Source organism: Balaenoptera physalus, assembly GCF_965194825.1.
Source record: "Balaenoptera physalus genome assembly, chromosome: 3".
NCBI lineage: Eukaryota > Metazoa > Chordata > Mammalia > Artiodactyla > Balaenopteridae > Balaenoptera > Balaenoptera physalus.
In genome coordinates this window covers 68788446-68809548 of record NC_138890.1, presented here as the reverse complement: position 1 = coordinate 68809548, position 21103 = coordinate 68788446, and the positions used below count along the sequence as shown (strand labels likewise).

Genomic DNA, 21103 nt, shown 5'->3' with positions numbered 1-21103 from the left:
ACTCTAGGTACATCCATGTTGTCACAACTGGCAAGATATTATTCTTTTTTATGGCTGAGAAATATTCCATTGTGTGTATATATACCACATCTTCTTTATCCATTCATTTATCAGTGGGCACTTAGGTTGCTTCCATATCTTGTCTATTGTAAATAATGCTACAGTGAACATAGGGGTACCTATATCTTTTCAAATTAGTGTTTTTGTTTTCTTCAGATAAATACCCAGAAGTAGAATTGCTGGATCCTATGGTAGTTCTACTTGTGATTTTTTTTTTTGTCATGCCGCATGGCATGTGGGATCTTAGTTCCCCAGTCAGGGATTGAACCCATGCCCCCTGCAGTGGAAGCACAGAGTCTTAACCACTGGACCCTCCAGGGAAGTCCCCTACTTTAAATTTTTTGAGGACTGTCCATACTGTTATCCACAGTTGCTGCACCAATTTACATTTCCACCATCAGAGGACCAGGGATCTCTTTTCTGTACATGCTCACCAACACTTATTATTTGTTGTAATTTTTATCATAGCCATTCTGACAGGTATGAGGTGATACTTCGTTGTAGTTTTGGTTTGCTTTTTCCTGATCATTAGTGATGTTGAGCATCTTTTCATGTGCCTGTTGACCATCTCTATGTCTTCTTTGGGAAGATGTCTACTCAGGTCCTCTGCCCATTTTTTAATCAGATAGTTTGTTTGTTTGTTTGATGTTGAGTTGTATGAGTTCTTTGTATATTTTGGATATTAACCCCTTGTCAAATATATGGCTTGCAAATCTCTTCCCCTAGTCAGTAGGCAGCCTTTTCATTTTGTTAATAATTTCCTTTACTGTGCAAAAGCTTTTTAGTTGGATGTAGTCACATTTGTTTATTTTTGCTTCTGTTTCCCTTGCCTGAGGAGACAGATCCCAAAAAATATTACTAAGACCAGTGTCAAAGAGCTTAGTGCCTATGTTTTCTTCTAGAATTTTTATGATTTTGGGTTTTACCTTTATGTCTTTAATCCATTTTGAGTTTATTTTTGGGCATGGTGTGAGAGAGTAGTCCAGTTTGATTCTTTTGCATGGAGATGTCCAATTTTTCCTAACACCATTTATTGAATAAGCTGTCTTTTCTCCATTGTATATTCTTGCCTTCTTTGTCATAGATTAGTTGCCCATAAAAGTGTGAATTCATTTCTGGGCTCTCTATTCTGTTCCATTGATCTATGTGTCTGTTTTTGTGCTGGTACCATACTGTTTTGATTACTGTAGCTTTGTAGTATAGTGTGAAATCAGGGAGCATGAGACCTCTGAAGCTTTGTTCTTCTTTCTCAAGGTTGTTTTGACTATTCAAGGTCTTTTCTGTTTCCAAAACATTTTAGAATTATTTGTTCTTGTTCTGTGAAAAATGTCATTGGTATTTTGAAAGAGATTGCATTGAATCTGTAGATTGCCTTGAATAGTATGGTCATTTTACTAATATTCTTCCAATTCGTGAACACAGTATATCTTTCCATTTGTTTGTGTCGTCTTCAGTTTCTTTCATCAGTGCCTTATAGTTTCCAAGTAGAGATCTTTTACCTCTTTAGTTAGATTTACTCCTAGGTATTTTATTCTTTTTGATACAGTGGGATTGTTTTCTTAATTTTCCTTGTGATAGTTCATTGTTAGTATATAGAAACCCAACAGATTTCTGTGTATTAATTTTGTATCCTGCGACATTACCAAATTCATTCATGAGTTGTAGTAGTTTTTTGGTGGCATCTTTAGGATTTCCTGTGTATAGTATCATCTTATCTGCAAAAAATGACACTTTAACTTTTTCCTTTCAAATTTAGATTCCTTTTATTTTATTTTCTTGTATGATTGCTATGGCTAGGACTTCCAATAGTATGTTGTAAAAGTGGCAAGAGTGGATATCCTTGTCCTGTTCCTAATCTTAAAGGAAAAGCTTTCAGATTTTCACTATTCAGTATGACGTTAGCTGTGGGTTTGTCATATATGGCCTGTGTTATGTCGAGAAACATTCCCTCCATAACCACTTTGTTGAGAGTCTTTATCATAAATAGATCTTGAAATCTGTCAAAAAGTTTTTCTGTATCTATTGAGATGATTATATGATTTTTATTCTTCCACTTGTTAATGTGGTGTATCACATTGATTGATTTGTGGATATTGAATTATCCTTGCATCCCTTGGAAAATCCCACTTGATCATGGTGTATGATCTATCCTTTTAATGTATTGTTGAATTTGTTTTGCAATTACTTTGTTAAGTATTTTTGCATTTATGTTCACTAGTGATATTGTCCTGTAATTTGGTGATGTCTTTCTGTTGTATTGGTATCAGGGTGATGCTGGCCTCATAAAATGAGTTCAGAAGCATTTCTTCCTCTGCAATTTTTTGGAATATTTTGAGAAGGATAAGCATTAACTCTTCTCAAAATATTTGATAGAATTCACCTGTGAAGCCATCTAATTCTACACTTTTGTTTATTGGGAGTATTTTTATTACTGATTCAATTTCATTATTGCTAATTGGTCTGTTCATGTATTCTATTTCTTCCTGGTTCAGTCTTAAAAGATTATACATTTCTAGGAATTTGTCCATTTCTTCTAGGTTGTCCATTTTATTGTTGTATAATTGTTCATAGTAATCTCTTATAATCCTTTGTATTTCTGTGATATTGGTTGTAACTTTTCCTTTTTCATTTCTTATTTTATTGATTCGGGCCCTCTTTCTTTCTTTCTTTCTTTCTTTCTTTCTTTTTTTTTTTTTTGATGAGTCTGGCTGAAGGTTTGTCAATTTTGTTTATCTTTTCAAAGGACCAGCTCTATGGTTTTTTTTTTAATATCTTTATTGGAGTATAATTGCTTTACAATGGTGTGTTAGTTTCTGCTTTATAACAAAGTGAATCAGCTATACATATACACATATCCCCATATCTCCTCCCTCTTGCGTCTCCCTCCCACCCTTCCTATCCCACCCCCTAGGTGTTTCTGTGTTTTTTTACATCTCTATTTCATTTATGATTTTATTTATGATTTCTTTCCTTGTACTAACTTTGGGTTTTATTTGATTTTTTTCTACAGTAAGTCCCCTACATACGAACCTTCAAGTTGCAGACTTTCAAAGATGCAAACGTGCGTTCACATGTCCAATCACGTAAGTTAGTTCACATGTCTGGTGTACATTGTTACATGCATGCATCCTCTACAAGTGGTTGTGCTTTTGTGTACTTTAGTGTACAGTACTTTATAGAGTACAGTAGTACAGTATCTTTATTTCAAGCCCAGGATGTCTGGAAGCAAGAGTAAAAGCAGCGATGATGTAGCTGGTACTGTACTGTACTTTTCACGGTACTGTACTGTAAGATTAAAGTTTTTTTTAATTTTTTGAGTTCGTTTGTTATGTGTTATTTGTGTGAAAAGTATTATAAACCTATTACAGTACAGTACTATATAGCCTATTGTGTTAGTTGGGTACCTAGGCTAATTTTGTTGGACTTACAAACAAATTAGACTCACGAACGCACTCTCGGAACGGAACTCGTTCATGTGTAGGGGACTTACTGTAGTTCCTTTAAGTGTAGGGTTAGGTTGTTTATTTGAGATTTCTCTTGTTTCCTGAGGTAGACTTGTATCACTATAAACTTCTCTCTTAGAACTGCTCTTGCTGCATCCCATAGATTTGGATCATTGTGTTTTCATTTTCATTTATCTCCAGGTATTTGTTTACTTCTTCTTTGATTTTTTTCAGTAATCTATTGGTTGTTTAGTAGCATATCATTTAGTCTCCACATGTTAGTGTTTTTTCTTTCTTTTCTTTTCTTTTTTTTTTTTTTTGGCTGCACGGCTTGTGGGATCTTAGTTCCCCAACAAGGGATCAAACCCGGGCCCTCAGCAGTGAGAGCGCAGAGTCCTAACCATTTGACTGCCAGGGAATTCCCTACAGTTTTTTTCTTGTATTTGCATTGTGGCTGGAAAAGATGCTTGATATGATTTCAGCCTTCTTAAAGTTCACTGAGACTTGTTTTGTGGCCTAGCATATGATTTATCCTGGAGAATGTTCCATGTATGCTTTAAAAGAATGCATATACTGCTGCTTTTGGACAGAATGTTCTATATATATCCATTAAGTTCATCTCATCTAATATGTCATTTATGGACAGTATTTCCTTATTGATTTTCTGTCTAGATGATCTGTCCATTCATGTAAGTGGGGTGTTAAAGTCCCCTACTATTATTGTGTTACTGTCAATTTCTCCCTTTATGTCTGTTAATAGTTGCATTATGTATTTAAGTGTTCTGATGTTGGGTGCGTATATATTTACAATTTTTTTTTTTGAAAGACTAAAATTGTCACTTGGAAATAAAGTGGGGGAGGGCACACAGAAATAGGTTGAGAACACAATGGTTGGAGAGGGAGGAGCTGTAAATACAGCAACCTGCACACCACACATCTCAGAGGAACAGGCTCCCGCACACATGGACTTCATAATACCAGATGGTCTATTTGTTCCCAGTATTAAAGGGCATCTAGAATTAGCTACAGTAAGGGATAAAAAGTTGTCTGAAGAATGGGCACAGAAAGACTATGTCCAAAGATGGCCTGTCACTTGGGAGGGTGGAGCTGCTGGGCCTTCCTTTTGACCACTGTCTTGCAAAAAGTGCAGAAGGAGGAGGGGTGGCTTTAGTCATCTGCCACCATTCCTTTAACTGGGTCCTTTTGCCTTGTCTAATCCAGCTATCTCTTCATCTCTTCTTCCATCCTTTGAATGTTGTCCATAGTCAGGTCAACCCACTTATCAAGCCAACAGAACAGCTGCCTGTGGAAGTTTGTAAACAGACACCTCTCTTACTTATGTATAAAGTTTTCCACTTTGTTCTGCAGGCCCCACCACTTGAACTTAACAGTAACCATTTTGTATGTATGAATGTATGGGTAGTCCTTCTGATTTACAAGTTCTTGCTTCCAGTTGGGGCCCAAGGGTTCTCAGCCTGTTTTGATAGATTTAAATTTTGCTGGGTCTTCCTCTACCTTGAAGTCCTTGCTAAGTACTTGGTTTTGATCTTCAGTGTCTATATATATGGCTTCCACATGTTTCCATGCCTCAGGTTCCAGTTTATGCACATTCTCCTGGGTGCCAAGATATGGTTTGTGCCAGGTTTCAATTTTAATCAGAAAGTCTTCTTTCATGTACTCATTTGTAATAACAGTTCAGCAATAACGGTAGGAGGGTAGGCATTCCATGCTTTTTCATGTATATTCATGGCTCCCTCTGGGGCCAGCTTTCGAACAAACGTGGGCACTTTGCTCTGTAAGTGGTAGATCTTGTGTGTTTACTGGCCTTACTCACTGTCCTTCTCATAGGGCTCATTCACCAGGACCTCTATGCCTTTACCACCACCGGTTTCACTTTGATTGACCTCAGCCACAGAATACAGCTACCCCACTTGATACTCTTCCACAGCCACAGGTAAGATGACTTGATACTCTTTGAGCAGCACCATGTCGCTTCATGGCTAGGCAGCTGCCCACCCAGCCTGCTGCCTGCTTCCCAGTGGCCACTCTCCCCATGGCCTGGCCCAGTCTGGCTGCCTGTGCACCTTCCTTGTGGTCTGCTCTGTCCCTGCCACTCTTGCTGCAATCACTGGTTGGCTTCTGCCATCCCAGCCTCGCTGCCTCCTATGCCACTGCTGGTGCTGCCCAGAGCTCCAGTTCTGCCTACAATTATTATATCTTCTTCTTGGACTGACACTTGATCATTATGTGGTATCCTCCTTTGTCTCTTGTCACAGTCTCTTTAAAATAGACTTTAAGTCTATTTTGTCTGATATAAATATCACTACCCCAGCTTTCTTTTCATTTCCATTTACGTGGAAAGCCTTTTCCCAATCTCTCACTTCCAGTCTGTGTACGTCTTTAGATCTGAAATGAGTTTCTTGTAAGGAGCATATATATGGGCCTTGTTTTTGTATCATTCAACCACTCTATATCTTTTGATTGGAGCACTTAGTTCCTTTACATTTAAAGTAATTGTTGATAGCTTTGTACTTATTGCCACTCTGTTAATTGTTTGGGGGTTATTTTTGTACTTCTTTTTTGTTCCTTTCTTCTTCTTTTGTTCTCTTCCCTTGTGATTTGATGACTATTTTTAGTGTTATGTTTGGAATCCTTTCTTTTTTGTGTATCTATATAGATTTTTAGTTTGTACTTACCATAAGGTTTATATATAGAAATATATGTGAGTGTATGATTATTTTAAGTTGCTGATCTCTTAAGTCCGAACACATTTTAACAAGCATGCATTTTTACTCTCCCCACCTTTACTGTTTTTTGACATCATATTTTGCATCTTTTTGTTTTGTGTACCACTTGACTACTTATTCAGAATATAGATGATTTTACTACTTCTGTCTTTTGACCTTCCTACTAGCTTTATACATGGTTGATTTACTATCTTTATTGTATATTTGCTTTTATCGATGAGATTTTTCCTTCTGTAATTTTCATGTTCTAGTTGTGGCCTGTTTTTTTGTTTTGTTTTGCTTTGTTTTTTGCTTAGTGAGTGCCCTTTAACATTTCTTGTAAAGCTGGCTTGGTGGTGCTGAACTCTTTTAGCTTTTGCTTGTCTGTAAAACTTTTGATCTCTCCATCAAATCTGAATGAAAGCCTTCCTGGGTAGAGTATTCCTGATTGGAGGTTTTTCCTTTCATCACTTTAAAGTGGGTGGTTGTGCAGCTGGGGGTCCTGGATCTAGTGTCCACCTGCTGGTTGGTAGGACATGTTCCTGACATGGCTGGCTGCAGGGTCCTGGGTGTCCCAAAGCTGGCGTTGGCCCGCTGATGAGTGGGGCTCAATCCCAAGGGTGGCTGGCTGAGGGGTCCAAGGTGTCTCAGAGCTGGTGTAAACCTGCTGGAGGGCAGGGCCAGGGCCCTTGGGGTCCCAGGGCTAGTGCTGGCCCACTGGTGGGTGGAGCCAGTTCCCAGGGATTCTGGCTGCAGAGCCCTGGGGGACCAGAGCTCGTGTCAGCCACTGGTATGTGGGGCCAGATCTTGAGCAGCTGGTTCAGGGCCCCAGGGTTTCCCAGAGCTGGATTTGTCCTGCTGGTGGGTAGGGCCAGGGCCCAAGGGTCTCAGGGCTGGTGCTGGGTGCTTGTAGGTGGGCTGTGTCCTGACACAGCAAGGTGCAGGACTGCAGTGGTCCTGGGGCACGTGTCTACCCGCTGGTGAGAAGGGCTGGGTCCTGAGGCCTCTGGCTGTGGGGCCCTGGGGGTCATGAAGCTGGTGCTGGCCTGCTGCTGGGTAGGCTGGGTTCTAACATGGCAAATTGTGGTACTTTAGTGGTCCTGGGGCTGATAGCCTGTTAGTGGGCAGGGCTAGGTTCTGGGGTCTCTGGCTGCAGGGTCCTGGGGGGTCCCAGGGCTGGTGCCAACCCTCTGGCAGGTGGAGTCTGGGCCCAGGCTGTCCTGGAGCTATCGCCTGCCCACTGGTGTGTAGAGTCGGGTCCTAAGATCTCTGGCTGCAAGGCCCTGGGGGTACCAGAGTTGGTGTTATGCCCACTGCTGAGCAAAGCCAGGTCTCAACAACTGGCTGTTGGACCTTGGGGTTCCGAGGCTAGTTCTGGCGCACTGATGGGTGAGACCAGATCCTGGGCCCTCTGGTGGGCAGGGTCAGGTACCAGGGCAGCTGGGGGCTCAGGGGTTCCTAAGGCAGCCAATCTGCTGGTGGGTGAGGCTGTGCCCCTGCTTGGCTAACTGCTTGGCCTCAGGCATCCCAGTACTTGTGCCAACATGCTGGTGATCAGGGCTGGGTCCCGGCACTAATAAGCTAGGAGGACTCCAAAATGGCACTTGTCAGCACCAGTGTCCTCGTGGTAGAACACATTACCCACAATGGCTGCTACCAGTGTCTGTGTCCCCAGAGTGAGCTCCAGTTGCTTCCTGTCTCTCTGGGAGGCTCTCCAAGATCAGCAGGTGGGTCTGACCCAGGCACCTTTCAAATTACTGCCTCTGCTCTGGGTCTTGGAGCGTGTGAGATTTTGTGTGTACCCTTAAAGAGTGGACTCTCTATTTCCTACAGCCCTTTGGCTCTTCCAAAAGTAAGCACCACTGGCTTTCAAAGCCAAACGTTCCGGGGGCTTATCTTCCTGGTGCAGGACCCCCACGCCCGAAGCTGGGGAGCCCAATGCAGGGTGGACCTCTCGCTCCTTGGGGAGAACCTCTGCAATTGTAATTATGCTCCCATTTGTGGGTCATAAGAGTATGAGTTTTGTATGTATGAGTTTTGACTATACTGCATTTCTGCCCCTCATACCCATTTCACTGTGGTTCCTTCTTTATATCTTTAGTTGCAGAAGATCTTTTCTGGTAGTCTCCAGGTCTTTCTCATCAATAATTGCTCTGTAAATAGCTGTCATTTTGGTGTGCCTGTGGGAGGAGGTGAGCTCAGGGTCTTCCTACTCCGCCATCTGGGCCACTCTCCCCGCTTTTTGTTCTTTTTAACTAAAATTCATGCCATAATTTTTAATTTTATTTATTTATTTATTTATTTTTGGCTGTGTTGGGTCTTCGTTTCTGTGCGAGGGCTTTCTCCAGTTGCAGCGAGCAGGGGCCACTCTTCATCGCGGTGCGTGGGCCTCTCACTGTCGCGGCCTCTCTTGTTGCGGAGCACAGGCTCCAGACGCGCAGGCTCAGTAGTTGTGGCTCACAGGCTTAGTTGCTCCGCGGCATGTGGGATCTTCCCAGACCAGGGCTCGAACCCATGTCCCCTGCATTGGCAGGCAGATTCTCAACCACTGCGCCACCAGGGAAGCCCTCATGCCATAATTTTTAAATTTTAGTTACTTATTATTTTGTAAGTCATAATATGAGTAGAAAAAATATGTTGTAGTCAGTGTAATAGGACACTAGAAATGAGTGCAGTAAGAAAGGAGCTTTGACGTGTATACACTGATGGGGATAAAACTGATGACTAATAAGAACCTGCTGTATAAAAAAATAAATTAAATTAAATTAAAAAATTAAAAAAAAAAAGAGGAGCTTTACCTGGAATTAAAATGGCACCCACTACTATTTTCTTTTAATTTTTATTGGAGTATAATTGATTTACAATGTGTTACTTTCAGGTGTAGAGCAAAGTGAATCAGTTATACATATACATATATCCCCTCTTTTTTAGTTTCTTTTCCCATATAGGCCATTACAGAGTATTGGGTAGAGTTCCCTGTGCTATACAGTAGGTCCTTATTAGTTATCTATTCTGTATATCGTAGTGTGTATGTGTCGATCCCAATCTTCCAATTTATCCCTCCCCCTCCTTACCCCCCAGTAACCATAAGTTTATATTTTACATCTGTAACTCTATTATTGTTTTGTAGATAAGTTCATTTGTAGCCTTTTTTTATATTCCATATATAAGCGATGTCATATGATATTTGTCTTTCTCTGTCTGACTTACTTCACTCAGTATGACAATCTCTAGGTCCATCCATGTTGCTGCAAATGGAATTATTTTGTTCTTTTTTTATGGCCAAGTAATATTCCATTGTATATATATGTACCACATCTTCTTTATCCATTCCTCTATTGATAGACACTTAGGTTAGTTCCATGTCCTGGCTGTTGTGAATAGTGCTGCAGTGAACATTGTGGTACATGACTCTTTTTGAATTATGGTTTTCTCAGGGTATATGCCCAGTAGTGGGATTGCTGGGTCATATGGTAGTTCTATTTTTGGTTTTTTAAGGAACCTCCATACTGTTCTCCATAGTGGCTGTATCAATTTACATTCCCACCAACAGTGTAGGAGAGTTCCCTTTTCTCCACACCCTCTCTAGCATTTATTGTTTGTAGATTTTTTGATGATGGCCATTCTGACTGGTGTGAGGTGATACCTCACTGTAGTTTTGATTTGCATTTCTCTAATAGTTAGTGATGTTGAGCATCTCTTCATGTGCCTCTTGGCCATCTGCATGTCTTCCTTGGTGAAATGTCTATTTAGGTCTTCCACCCATTTTTTAACTGGATTGTTTGTTTTTCTGATATTGAGCTCCATGAGCTGTTTGTATATTTAGGAGATTAATCCTTTGTCTGTTGTTTCATTTGCAAATATTTTCTCCCATTCTGAGGGTTGTCTTTTTGTCTTGTTTAGGGTTTCCTTTGCTGTGCAAAAGCTTTTAAGTTTAATTAAGTCCCATTTGTTTATTTTTGTTTTTATTTCTGTTACTCTAGGAGGTGGGTCAAAAAAGATCTTGCTGTGATTTATGTCAGAGTGTTTTTCCTATGTTTTCCTCTAAAAGTTTTATAGTGTCTGGTCTTACATTTAAGTCCTTAATCCATTTGGAGTTTATTTTTGTGCATGGTGTTAGGGAGTGTTCTAATTTCATTCTTTTACATGTAGCTGTCCAGTTGTCCGAGCACCACTTACTGAAGAGGCTGTCTTTTCTCCATTGTATATTCTTGCCTCCTTTATCAAAAATAAGGTGACCATATGTGTGTGGGTTTATCTCTGGGCTTTCTATCCTGTTCCATTGATCTATATTTCTGTTTTTGTGCCAGTACCATACTGTATTGATTACTGTAGCTCTGTAGTATAGTCTGAAGTCTGGGAGCCTGATTCCTCCAGCTCTGTTTTTCTTTCTCAAGATTGCTTTGGCTAGTCGGGGTCTTCTGTGTTTCCATACGAATTGTAAGATTTTTTTGTTCTAATTCTGTGAAGAATGCCATGGGTAGTTTGATAGGGATTGCATTGAATGTGTAGATTGCTTTGGGTAGTATAGTCATTTTCACAATATTGATTCTTCCAATCCAAGAACATAGTATATTTCTCCATCTGTTTATGTCATCTTTGATTTCTTTCATCAGTGTTTTATAGTTTTCTGAGTACAAGTCTTCTCCTTAGGCAGGTTTATTCCTACATATTTTATTCTTTTTGTTGCAGTAGTAAATGGGAGTGTTCCCTTAAGTTCTCTTTCTGATATTTTGTTTTTGGTGTATAGGAATGCCAGAGATTTCTGTGCATTAATTTTGTATCCTGCAACCTTACCAAATTCATTGATTGGTTCTAGTAGTTTTCTGGTGGCATCTTTAGGATTTTCTATGTATAGTATCATGTCACTGGCAGAGAGTGACAGTTTTACTTCTTCTTTTCCAATTTGTATTCCTTTTATTTCTTTTTCTTCTCTGATTGCTGTGGCTAGGACTTCCAAAACTATGTTGAATAAGAGTGGCAAGAGTGAACATCCTTGTCTTGTTCCTGATCTTAGTGGAAATGCTTTCAGTTTTTCACTATTGGGTATGATGCTTTCTGTGGGTTTGTCATATATGGCCTTTATTATGTTGATGTCGGTTCCCTCTATGCCCATTTTCTGGAGAGTTTTTATCATAAATGGGTGTTGAATTTTTTCAAAAGCGTTTTCTGCATCTATTGAAATGATCATATGGTTTTCATTCCTTAATTTGTTAATGCGGTGTATCACATTGAGAAAAATAACATTTTTTAAAATGAAGGATAAAGACCACTTTGATTTTCTTAGTAGCTTACTCAAGCAAATTATCTCAGTGATAAATTAAGACCCTTGAATGGTCTGAATCTATCACTTTTGGTCTAAACTTACAACATTTAATGTTAAAGGTAGGAGTCATTTCCCATTTAGCCTCCCTCTCAGTTCAGTTCTATCAAGCTGTGCTACAGAAACTGGCTTACACTCTGCTTATGAGCTCAACTGTTAACTTCAAGTTCTAACCCTGCTTACCCTGACAGTCTCACCCTCCTAGGTAATTCAAAGGGCAGAACAATCAAATAGGCTGCTATGATAGTTAAAAGCCCAAGCCACCTTATGCAGATAAGTAAGTTCCACCACTCCTGAATCATAGACCTTGTATTAATTATGGTAAATATTCCTAGCTGCTGTTTCCTAATCCCTGAAATCTCAGTGGCTTTGAAACCGTGTAACTCAGATTGGGACTTGAACGCAGCCAAAATCCAGATTGGGGCTTGAACCCACAGGCCAGGACTTGAACCCAGCAAAAACCTAGATTGGGACTTGAGCCCATGGGCCAGGACTAGAACCCAGCCAAAAACTGGATTGGGACTCAAACCCAGGGTCTTTTAACTGAGATCACACACCTGGTCTCAGGACTTAATGAAGCTCGGGTTCTTTTTTTTTTTTTAATTTATTTATTTTGGGCTGCATTGGATCTTCGTTGCTGCGCACGGGCTTTCTCTAGTTGTGGCGAGCAGGGGCTACTCTTCGTTGTGGTGCGCGGGCTTCTCATTGTGGTGGCTTCTCTTGTTGAGGAGCACGGGCTGTAGGCATGTGGGCTTCAGTAGTTGTGGCTCGTAGGCTCTAGAGTGCAGGCTCAGTAATTGTGGCGCATGGGCTTAGTTGCTCCGCGGCATGTGGGATCTTCCTGGACCAGGAATCGAACCTGTTTCCCCTGCATTGGCAGGCAGATTCTTATCCACTGTGCCACCAGGGAAGCCCGAAGCTTGGGTTCTTGTTGTCTCGTCACAGAAAGAATTCAGTGAGAGACAAAGTGATAGGTAAGAAGTGGATTTATTTAGAGAGAATCACACTCCACAGACAGAGCCTGGGCCATCTCAGAAGGCAAAAGTGGCCTCAGGGTATGGGGTTGTCAGTTTTTATAGGGGTGGGTAATTTCATAGGCTAATGAGTGGGAGGAGTATTCCAGCTATTTTGGAGAAGGGGTGGGGATTTCCAAAAATTAGGCCAGCACCTACTTTTTGACCTTTATGGTCAGCCTTGGAACTGTCATGGCACCTGTGAGTGTGTCATTTAGCTTGCTGATGTGTTACAATGAGCGTATCCTGAGGCTTAAGGTCTAGTGGACTTGTCCGCCTTCTTGGACCTATTGGTTCTAATCAGTTTATGTCATGTCCTCGGGCTATGTCATTCTTTTAAAAGTTGTGCCCTGCCCCCTTCCCTCCTGTTTCAGCTTAACAAATTCTGATGTGGGTCAGGAATAATGAGAACTCTGCCCCATTCATTCAGGGATTCAAGCTCTTTCCATCAAACAGCTCATTGTCCTCTGCTGGATCCTTTCTGCATTTTGCCAAGACAAAGGAAAAAAGAAAGCATGGGGGATAGATAGCATGGGAGATTTTTCTGGGGCTTGAAATGGCATACATCAGTTCCTCACACATCTCACTGACCAGACTACAGGCACATGCCCCCACATAGCTGAAGGGGTGCAGGGAAATGTAGTTTAGCTATATGCTAAGTAAAAGAGGATGTTTGTTATCTATTACTATGTAACAAATTATCCCCAAATTTAGTGGCTTAAAACAATCCTTTGTTATCTCTTAATTTCTGTGGGGTAGGAATTTGGGAGATTAGTCGGGTGGTTCTGCCTTGGAGTCTCTCATGAGGTTGCGGTCATCTGAAGGCTTGACTGGAGCTGGAGGATCTACTTCCAGGGTGGTTTATTCATAGCTGACATGTTAACGCTGGCTGCTGGCAGGAGGCCTCAGTTCCTCCCAACATAGGCTTTCCCACTGGGCTGCTTGCGTGTCCTTGGCCATAGCAGCTGGCTTCCCCCAAAGTGAGCAATCCAAGAGAACAAGGTATATAAGCCACAAGCCCTTTGTGACCCACTACACGAGGGTGTGGATGCTAGGAGAGGATGTCTGTGGGCTATCTTGGAAACTGGCTACCACATGAGGTTTGGTGAATATCTGACACAAGTCTGTTTCAGGCAGTTTGATACTGTGATTTATGGTAAGAAATACGTATTTGGTCTTCATCTCCCTTTCTGGCACAGAGCTCCTAAAACCCTTGTAATTATCCTAAGTGATAAGAGGGATAAAGGTATCTTTTGTTATGTTAATGAGGTGACTTTTGGACCACCCTTAGGTAACCTAAGGGAATCAACCCCTTGATTGGAACTTTCAGCCCTACCCAACAACCTCAGGGAGGGGGAAAAGGGCTGGAAGTTGAATTCATTACCAATGGCCAATGATTTAATCAATCGTGCCTAGGCAGTGAAGCCTCCATAAAACCCAAAAGAGCATTTTTCAGAGATTCCAGGTCGGTGAATACATGGAGATTTGGGAAGAGTGGTGCACTGAAAGAAAGCATGGAAGCTCCTGGCCCTTCCCCATACTTTGTGCTATGTACCTCTTATCTGGCTGCTTCTGAATTATATCCTTTTATAATAAATCACTGATCTAGTTAGTAGCCAGCTGGTCAGAAGTACAGGTAACAACCCGAGCTTGTGAATGGCATCTGAAGTTGGAGGGATAGGGGGATGGCAGTCGTGTAGGGCTGAACCCTTAACCTGTGGAATCTGATGTTATCTCTGGGTAGTGTTAGAACTGAATTGAACTGTAGGATGCCCAGCTGGTATCTGGAGAATTACCTGGTGCTGTGTGGGATACTCACCCCCCCCACCGCCCCCCACCCCCCTGCACACACTGAAAATTGAGTCTCAGAACGATTTTAGGCAGAAAGGTCGGACACAATCAGCAAGACAACTTAGCGGTTATCTACCTGATTTATTAGCACTAGTTTGATGAAATCAATGGGAAAGTTAATATGCCTAAGGAACTAGACTCAACCCTCTTATATGTAATACAAATGCTTCTCTCATTATTACATTTTATACAGTGGCACAAATCCCTCCAAAACTCATCCCCCACCCCAGAACTTCCCTCATAAAAAAGGCATAAAAATACGTAAAGCCATAAAGTATTAGGGGAATAATTTCTTTTATAAATCCTCCTAGGGTGAGAAAGGCTCTTAAAAATATGAACTAAATTAAAAATTGATACATTAACCATATAAATATTTTAAACAAACACCATAAACAAAGTAAAAAAATGACAGTTGGAAAAAACTCACTTGTAGGACATATACAGCCAATTTCCCTAATCCACTCCCCCTAAATTTTTTAAGTCACTAATAAAATTAAAAATTTAGAAGAAAAACAATTTGCAATAAAATGTGTCAAAGTCTACTAAAATGGTCTTAGGGATTAAAAATGGAAGGAACCCATAAACACAAAGAGAATGAGAAGAGACAAAGCAGGCAAGAAGTATTAAATAAATTTTAGAAGCTGGAAAGTGCCTACATGAAGGAAAGCAAAGAAGCAAACCTGTTTGCCCTGCACAAACTTAGAAAGGCTAGGGTGCATGGCAAGACCAAAAAAAAAAAAGTTTTGTTGTCAGCCTACATAAGAACTCAAACCCTGAGATTTCCCCCCAACTCTACATAGCCAGAGTCATGCATAACTTAAAAATTTTTGCTAGTGTGCACATACACATTCACAACAATGAGTTTTCAATTTGGAGAGTTAATTCTAAATAATATATTTTCAAGTCTTTATAATTAATAGCGTTAGGTAACAAGGAAACATCATTGTATGGCTTCACATGGTCATCAAAGATTCTGTGACAAATCTACTTTCATCCCTTCCACACTACCCCAGTAGTCCAGGAGAAACACGTGACCTGGACAAAAAGCATCTTTGCTAGACCCACAACTGTCATTTTCTGGATCAATCACATCACATACTCCTTTGTTCTTAGAAAATAAGAGAATTGGATTAGAAAATCTTCTCCTGGACTAATATTTTACCCTAAAGGGATATTTCAAAGCTAAAGCTAATTTTATGAAATTTTTAAATTTGTCTTCAAAGATCACTCACACCATTATAGCCATGTACATAGGCTGAGTCCTCTGTGGGGAGAAAAAACAAAAACCTCCCAAATTATGAACTCCACCTTCAAACATTCCAACAAATATGTTTTTTAAAATAAGTCAAATACAGAATTCAGACCATGCAACAATGTCTTTTATTACGTATGGGTTTTTTAAATTATTTCTGCAATCTCTCCATACACAGGCAAAAAAAAGTATTGTTTTGCATATTGGAACTTGCAGATCTGATCACTGCATAGAGAAGGGAAAATGATCCCTACAACACACTTAACCAGGAGGCCAATTCATCTGCCGACCTCCAAGAACATGGAGATGAACATGATAGACAGACTGTCCCCCATCTGAACCTTCATTCACCACCATTCGATAACCCTTCTTCAGGCCCAGATCAGCAGCACATTTCTTGCCAACAATCATTAAATGTCCAAGAAGCTGGAAAAAAAATAAAAGTTTCTTAAGCAATGGTAATTTACAACTTCTTGTCATCATGTAACAAACTACCAAGCTGAAATATTAAATTAAAAAACTGCCAAACTGAAACAGACTTTGGGCAAATATTTGGAAACACTTTTAATCCTAATATAATATAATCTACAATTAAAAACCCAGTAAGATTAGGTATTTATTAATTACTAATTTCAATAAACGAATTAGAGACAAAAATCTGCTCAATTAAAACAATTTTTAAATCATATTCCAAGTGGTATTTAAATTTTCTTAATAAGGCAAGATACCTTGCTTGCTTGTTATGGGGAGTGTATCAGTTGGGATAGAATTGGTTATGCTGTGGTTAACAAACCACCCCCAAATCTGGTTTACAACAAACATACATTTCTTGTGTTTACTACATCTTCATCACAAGTTGACCAGGCTCTATATTCTACATCTTTTTCACTTTGAAACCCAGGCTGATGGAACAGTCTCTGTATGATCACAGTGGCAGAGGCAAGAGAGAACATGGCAAACTGGGTGCTAGCTCTTAAAGTTTCTATTCAAAAGACATGTATCACTTCTGTTTGTACTCATTGGCCAAGTTAAGTCATACGACCAGGCCCAACATCAGTGAGGTCAGAAATATAATGTACCCCTAAATAAAATAGTATTTATGAACAATTATATAATCTACTACAAAGAGCACCAGGAAAAATTTTAATTGAGGCCAGTACCTCCTAGCAAAATCAAGTAATTATTTTTCTTTAACGGCATTAACAGAAGAGCCAATGAACCCTCTCCTGTACGATAACACTATTTCTTACTTAAGGAAAAATGAGTCTCACCAACTAATCCTTGCTTAGAACCCTTTTTTGTTTAAGAATTTGTGGTGATGACTTCTTTTGGGCATCATTCTGGGATTGTTGGTGGGAGTGTAGTTTTGACCCCAGAAGGCTAGGAAATGGGTAAGAAAATACACTAATCAGTCAACACTAAAGATACTCCATTTCAAAGGCTGAAAATTAATTTCCTGTTTTCCATGCCAAACTATGTCCAATTACATTGCTCAACATAGCATATCAGAGGTTCTGCATAAGACAATGAAAATAGTAAGGTTCTCTAATTAAAAAAACACTAAAAGCATGGAACTACATCTAATTTGAATATACATCTTTTCTCTTTATCAAATTCTCAGGGAGAAATGAAAGTCTAAAGATGAAATTTGTTTTGTAAATTTAAGCCCAGAGATCATTTGAATAAAGGAATTAAAATCCAAAAAAAAAGAATTTGTGGTGATGGATGTAAACAAGACTTACTGTGATCATTTTCTTTTTGGAAAAAAAAAAATTTATTTATTTATTTGGCTACGCCAAGTCTTGGCTGCAGCACTCGGGATCTTTGCTGAGGCATGTGGGATCTAGTTCCCTGACTGGGGATTGAACCCAGGCCCCCTGCATTGGGAGCGCACAGTCTTACCCACTGGACCACCAGGGAAGTCCCACTGTGATCATTTTGTAGTATATACATATATCAAATCATTATGTTATATACTTAAATCTAATATGTTATATGTCAGTTATATCTCATTAAAAAATCAAACTACTTATACATTGCCTTGAACCCCTGATGATTTTCTGATTTTCCTCAGTAATGCCCCCAGGAAAATGAAAATGTGACATCACTTTAAAGTCAAAATTTAGTCTCCCAATTTAAAAAACAAGAAAATTAATGTTAGTAAATGTACTTACACCTTCATCGTCATCTTCTGCTGCAGAAATCTGGGATATATGTTTCTTGGGTATCACCAGAAAATGTGTTGGTGCTTGAGGGGAAACGTCATGGAAAGCAAGACACTGGAATAAGAGGGGGGAAAAATCAAGGTTTTCATATATAATCTTACAGCCTAAACTTATCATTCTTTCACACTAACCCCATGGGAAACACTGTAATAAATGCTAGGAAATCAGAATTGGACACAATACATGTGGTCCTCTGGTCCTTTTCATGGAACTTACAGTCTAATGGTATCTTTTTGAATTATAGTTTTGTCCAGGTATATGCCCAGGAGTGAGATTGCTGGATCATATGGTAACTCTATTTTTAGTTTTCTGAGGAACGTCCATACTGTTCTCCATAGTGGCTGCACCAATTTACATTCCCACCAACAGTGTTGGAGGTTCCCTTTTCTCCACACCCTCTCCAGCATTTATTTGTAGCCTTTTTTTTTTTTTTTAAACTTTGGGTTTGTTTGTATGTATGTATGTATGTATGTATGTATGTATGTATGTATGTATTTATTTATTTATGGCTGTGTTGGGTCTTCGTTTCTGTGCGAGGGCTTTCTCTAGTTGCGGCAAATGGGGGCCACTCTTCATCGCGGTGTGCGGGCCTCTCATTATCACGGCCTCTCTTGTTGCGGAGCACAGGCTCCAGACGTGCAGGCTCAGTAATTGTGGCTCATGGGCCTAGTTGCTCCGCGGCATGTGGGATCTTCCCAGACCAGGGCTCGAACCCGTGTTCCCTGCATTGGCAGGCAGATTCTCAACCACTGTGCCACCAGGGAAGCCCTATAGACTTTTTAACGATGGCCATTCTGACCGGTGTGAGGTGGTACCTCATTGTAGTTTCGATGTGCATTTCTCTAATAATTAGTGATGTTGAGCATCTTTTCATGTGCCTGTGGCCATCTGTGTGTCTTCTTTGGAGAAATGTCTCTTCTGCCCATTTTTCCATTGGGTTGTTTGTTTTTTTGTTGTTGAGTTTTATGAGCTGTTTGTATATTTTGGAAATTAAGCCCTTGTGGGTCATATCATTTGCAAATATTTTCTCCCATTCCGTAGGCTGTCTTTTCGGTTTTCGTTTTGTTTTGTTTTTTTATGGTTTCCTTTGCTGTGCAAAAGCCTGAAGCCTGTAAGTTTGATTAGGTCCCATTTGTTTATTTTTGCTTTTATTTCTATTGCCTTGGGAGAATGACCTAAGAAAACATTGGTACAATTTATGTCAGAGAATGTTTTGCCTGTGTTCTCTTCTAGGAGTTTTATGGTGTCATGTCTTATGTTTAAGTCTTTAAACATAAGCCATTTAAGCCATTTTGAGTTTATTTTTGTGCATGGTGTGAGGGTGTGTTCTAACTTAATTGATTTATATGCAGCTATCCAAATTTCCCAACGCCACTTAAAGGAAATCTTTTGATTCACGTCCCCACCTTCCCTAGGTCAGGAGCCCTGGTTGTGCAATTTGGTTTTTTTCCTTTATGGCGGTGATCACATTTGTAATGAGAAATTTGCTGATATTTGACCAACACCGATTTCTTCCAACTTTACTCAATTACTTAATAAATATATCTATTCTCTTTTGTATAAATGAAGAGCATAAGTAACATTTAGACAAATTACATACCACTTGAATGGTTTTGAATCTCTTGTTCTCTACTGAAGGTGGAAGCTGTTTAATAGAACCTATCCCAGCTTAACTGTCTCAGGAGTTATTCTACTTGGTACTCTGTACAAAAATGCTGTATCATTTAGATTGCTTCATGCTGTTACACCTTAGAACTTTGATGGCTCACAAGTCAGTATTTCAACGATCATTTATTAAAAGAAACTTAAAATATTTTTAAAGAAATACACATTACCTACAACAAAAGAACTCCCCTAACGGACAAATAAAGATATTTAAATAAATTCACCTCGAGGAATTAAATCTTAGGTGTTCTGAATCTAAGAATGCTACTAGTAGCATAAAATGTTTCCTTATATTCCATATTTCATAAAGCTAATTTATTAAAGTTCACAAACCTTGTACCTAAATCAGCCAACCTGTCCAGCTTTATGTGAGATCCATAAATATAACCGCCCACTAAATATTTTATACAAGATGTCTCGAAGTCAAATGAACTCGGCCTTTCTAAAACAGTTTCACCTAGAGTGAAGTCAACAAAAACGACATTCTTAATCCCTTGGCATAAAATTGCTTCCTGTAAAATATAAAAGGAACCATTCTTCCCGGGAGGGGCCAAAGGAAAGCAAATCCTAGATGCAGGCCCACTCTCATCTCAGGAGTCCTAGGCCCGAGAATGGGCGGCGGGGGTGGGTCCGGGTGGCGTTGGCGAGCGGCCCTCGCCCAGGCCCAGCGCGTCTGTGCCGCCCCCAGGCCGTTCGCCCCCGGCCCTCTAGCGCAAGGCGGCGGAGAAAGGCGCCCGGGAGCTCCCGGGCAGGCCGGCTGTGCGCGGGAGATCGCGGAGATTGGGCCCGAGTTCAGGGTGCGATCGGGTTTCTGCCTGTCAGGCAGAGCGCGGGCGAGATTGTCAGATTCCTGACACAGGAGAGGTCCGAGGCAGTCGGGGAGCAGGCGGGCGCTCAGGCCGAGGACCCGGCGCGCCCACAACAAGCGCCCAGACCCCGCAGCGCGGGCCCGCGGGCGCCCGGCGGCCTGGCCAGCGCTCCGGGCTGATAACGCGTAACCGGAGCGCAGACACGCGCCGGCCGGCCGCCTCGGAGCGGCCGCGGCCCAGCCCGCTGGCTGCGGGCCCGAGGCAGAGGCCGCGCGAGGCGGCCCGCTGCCTTCCCTTCTCCGCGGCGCACCCTCACCCCGACTCTTCCCTTCCCTTCCCACCACGGGAAACCCGCGTGTCCACAGGCGGCTGCCCCGCCTCAGCCCACGAGCGAGGCGGCGCCCGGTGCCTACCTGGTCATCCTCATAAATGATTTTGGCTGGGATTTCCTTGCGAATGATCTTCCCGAAGATCGTGTCGCCACCAGGCCGGGCGGCCTGAGCCTTAGCGATCTCATCTGCCATCTCGGCCTCCCTCCCGCGCGGCCGTCCGGGGAGAAGGTCGGGAGGAGGGAGGAGCCGTGGGAGCTGGCAGAGGGCGGGAACTGGCGGCCAAGCCTGCGGGGGGACCGCTGCTCTCTTGCCCCGGCAGCTCGTGCGCGTGCGCACTGGCGACGTGCGCTGGGCTGCTGCGGGCGCGCGGCAGCTGTAGGGGAATCGCTGGGCGCGACTAAGCT

General features: G+C 41.3%; 1 protein-coding gene and 1 pseudogene across 2 annotated transcripts; both read right to left on the bottom strand.

Moving 5' to 3' along the window:
- Positions 1-4220: 4220 nt before the first annotated feature.
- On the bottom strand, positions 4221-14174 carry LOC309658847 (phosphatidylinositol transfer protein alpha isoform pseudogene; annotated as a pseudogene). Its single transcript has one exon. The product of its transcript is annotated as a phosphatidylinositol transfer protein alpha isoform pseudogene (transcript).
- A 1599-nt stretch (positions 14175-15773) lies between these two features.
- Positions 15774-21052, bottom strand: HINT1 (histidine triad nucleotide binding protein 1). The gene is made up of 3 exons (XM_082457943.1): positions 20781-21052; positions 17843-17947; positions 15774-16094 (listed from the first exon to the last, which is right to left on the bottom strand). The coding sequence occupies exons 1-3, from the start codon at positions 20889-20891 to the stop codon at positions 15930-15932; spliced, it is 381 nt and encodes a 126-aa protein (XP_082314069.1). The 5' UTR covers positions 20892-21052; the 3' UTR covers positions 15774-15929.
- Between the last annotated feature and the right edge of the window lie 51 nt (positions 21053-21103).